Source organism: Neopelma chrysocephalum, unplaced genomic scaffold (assembly GCF_003984885.1).
Source record: "Neopelma chrysocephalum unplaced genomic scaffold, ASM398488v2 Primary Assembly neopelma1_96819, whole genome shotgun sequence".
Classification (NCBI taxonomy): domain Eukaryota; kingdom Metazoa; phylum Chordata; class Aves; order Passeriformes; family Pipridae; genus Neopelma; species Neopelma chrysocephalum.
In genome coordinates this window covers 2,241-5,234 of record NW_020925463.1, presented here as the reverse complement: position 1 = coordinate 5,234, position 2,994 = coordinate 2,241, and the positions used below count along the sequence as shown (strand labels likewise).

The 2,994-nt window shown below is 39.8% G+C and overlaps 1 protein-coding gene across 1 annotated transcript in view; it reads left to right on the top strand.

Moving 5' to 3' along the window:
- Window positions 1-2,994, top strand: part of LOC113981938 (scavenger receptor class A member 3-like) — a 7,051-nt gene that overhangs the window by 2,858 nt on the left and 1,199 nt on the right. Inside the window, exon 5 of the mRNA XM_027709661.1 lies at window positions 1,014-1,674. Within this exon, the coding sequence (XP_027565462.1) occupies window positions 1,014-1,674 (661 nt within the window). The remainder of the gene's footprint in view (window positions 1-1,013; window positions 1,675-2,994) is intronic.

Genomic DNA, 2,994 nt, shown 5'->3' with positions numbered 1-2,994 from the left:
ATCTCCAGCCTAGGAGGGTGGGATGGGGTGGGACAACAGGTGGATCTCAGGATGGGATAACAGATGGGTCTCGGGATGGGATGGGATGGGATAATAGATGGATCTGGGGATGGGGTGAGATAACAGGTGGATCTCGGGATGGGATAACAAGTGGATCTGGGGATGGGGTGGGATAACAGGTGGATCTCCAGGCCTGGAGGGTGGGATGGGGTGGGATAACAGATGGATCTGGAGATGGGGTGGGATAACAGATGGATCTCGGGATGGGATAACAGATGGATCTCGGGATGGGATGGGATAACAGGTGGATCTCGGGATGGGATAACAGGTGGATCTCGGGATGGGATAACAGATGGATCTGGGGATGGGATGGGATAACAGGTGGATCTCGGGATGGGGTGGGATAACAGGTGGACCTTGGGATGGGGTGGGATAACAGGTGGATCTCCAGCCTAGGAGGGTGGGATGGGGTGGGATAACGGGTGGATCTTGGGATGGGGTGGGATAACAGATGGATCTCGGGATGGGTTGGGATAACAGATGGATCTTGGGATGGGATAACAGATGGATCTGAGGATGGGGTGGGATAACAGATGGATCTGGGGATGAGGTGGGATAACAGGTGGATCTGGGGATGAGGTGGGATAACAGGTGGATCTCGGGATGGGGTGGGATAACAGGTGGATCTCCAGCCTAGGAGGTGGGATGGGTTGGGATAACAGGTGGATCTTGGGATGGGATAACAGACAGATCTCAGGATGGGGTGGGATAACAGATGGATCTCGGGATGGGATAACAGGTGGATCTGGGGATGGGGTGGGATAACAGATGCATCTTGGGATGGGATAACAGACAGATCTGGGGATGGGGTGGGATAACAGGTGGATCTCGGGATGGGGTGGGATAACAGATGGATCTCGGGATGGGGTGGGATAACAGATGGATCTTGGGATGGGATAACAGACAGATCTGGGGATGGGGTGGGATAAGAGCCCCTCCCTCCCCCTGCTCAGGCGAGAAGACCTCCGGGAACGGCTCCCTGTGCCAGGATCGGGACCAGCTGGGCCGGGACATCTCCCAGCTGCGGGCCGAGCTGGAGCAGCTCCAGCAGACGCTCCAGGGGCAGGAGGCTCAGCTGGACCGAACTTCCCAGCGCCATTCCCGGCTCTCCTCGGCGGGCGCGGGGCTCGGGGCGCGGCTGGAGAGCTGCGCGGGCTCGGTGCGGGACCTGGGCCGGGGCGCGGAGCTGCTGCTGGCCCGGGCCGGGCGCTGCCGGGACGAGACATCCCGGCTGGACGCGGAGCTCCGGGGGCTGTCCCGGGACGGTTCCCGGTTGGAAGCGGCGCTGGAGAGGCTGAATTCCAGCGCGGAGCGGGGCCGGGAGAGGCTGCGGGAGGTGCGGGGCGGAGCGGCGGAGGCGGCGCGGGCGCTGCGGGATCTCGGGGAGGAGCGGCTGGAGCGGCGGCGGGAGCTGGGGATGCTGCGGGAGGGATGGGAGCGAGCCCGGGGGATGCTCGGGAGCGCGCAGGGGGAGGCGGGGGCGGCGGCGCGCGGGGAGGGCCGCAATTCCCAAGGGATGCACGAGCTGGCGCTGCGCGTGGTGGAGCTGCAGGCGCTGCTGGACAACGTGAGCGCAGCGCTGGAGGAGCAGCAGGACAACCTGGGAGACGCCAGGTAAGAGGAATTCCCGCCGGGGCGGCACCGGGAATACAGACAGGGATACATAGATAGAGTCCTATAGTCCTATAGGGCATTTAAAATGGATTTATTTTGATCTATATTTTAAATTTTTATATTTATTTTTGTATTATATTTATGTATAACTATATAATACAATATATATAATATATATAAAGAAACATATATAATACAATATATATAATATATAATATATATAATAATATATATATACATTTATATATAACATATATTTATATAAAATATATATAATACAATATATATTCATATAGAATACATATAATTTACTATATATTTATATATCCAAATATATTTATTTATATATTTATATATTAATATATAATATATTGTATATAATATAATATATACTTATACATTTATATATTATATAGAAATATATAATATATTCATATAATATAATATAATATAATACAATATATTAATATATTTATATATTATATAAATATATAATATATTCGTATATTTATGTATTCATATATAATATAATATAATATATTTATTAATTCCTATATAAGTTATATTATATATCAATATTTATTATTTACATAATATATAATTTTGTATTATGCAATTATATATTTATATATTATATATTTATATAATATTATTTATAGATAATACATTTATATAATTATATAAAAAGAGATTTAATATATATTTACAGATATTCCTTTAAAAATATATACACCCCTTTATTTTATCCATATTTTGAATATTTTATAGAAATTTATTTTTATATATTCATATATATTTTCTATATTTAGATATATTATTTATATGTTTTATATATATTTATATATTATTATTTATACACTATATATTTATGTAATTATATAAAATATATATTTAGAGATATTCCTTTCAAATATATATATTTCTTTATTTTATCTATATTTTAAATATTTTATAGAAACTTACTTTTATATATTCATATATATAAATATATGTATTATATATTTATATATCAGCATATTATATATAAAATATATATTACAAATACATAAAAATAAAATATAAATAAAAAATATAAAATATATTTGTATACTTTCATACATAATGTAAAAAATATAAAAATGTACATTTAATGTATATTTAATATATATTTATATAAAATTTTTAATATATATTTTAGCTATATATTTAACATATATATTATATATATTATATATATTTAATATATTTTATCTATATTTTTTCATTTTATATATTTTTATAATATATAAATATAAAAATATATATTTATAATAAATCTATAATTTATAATATATATTTTAT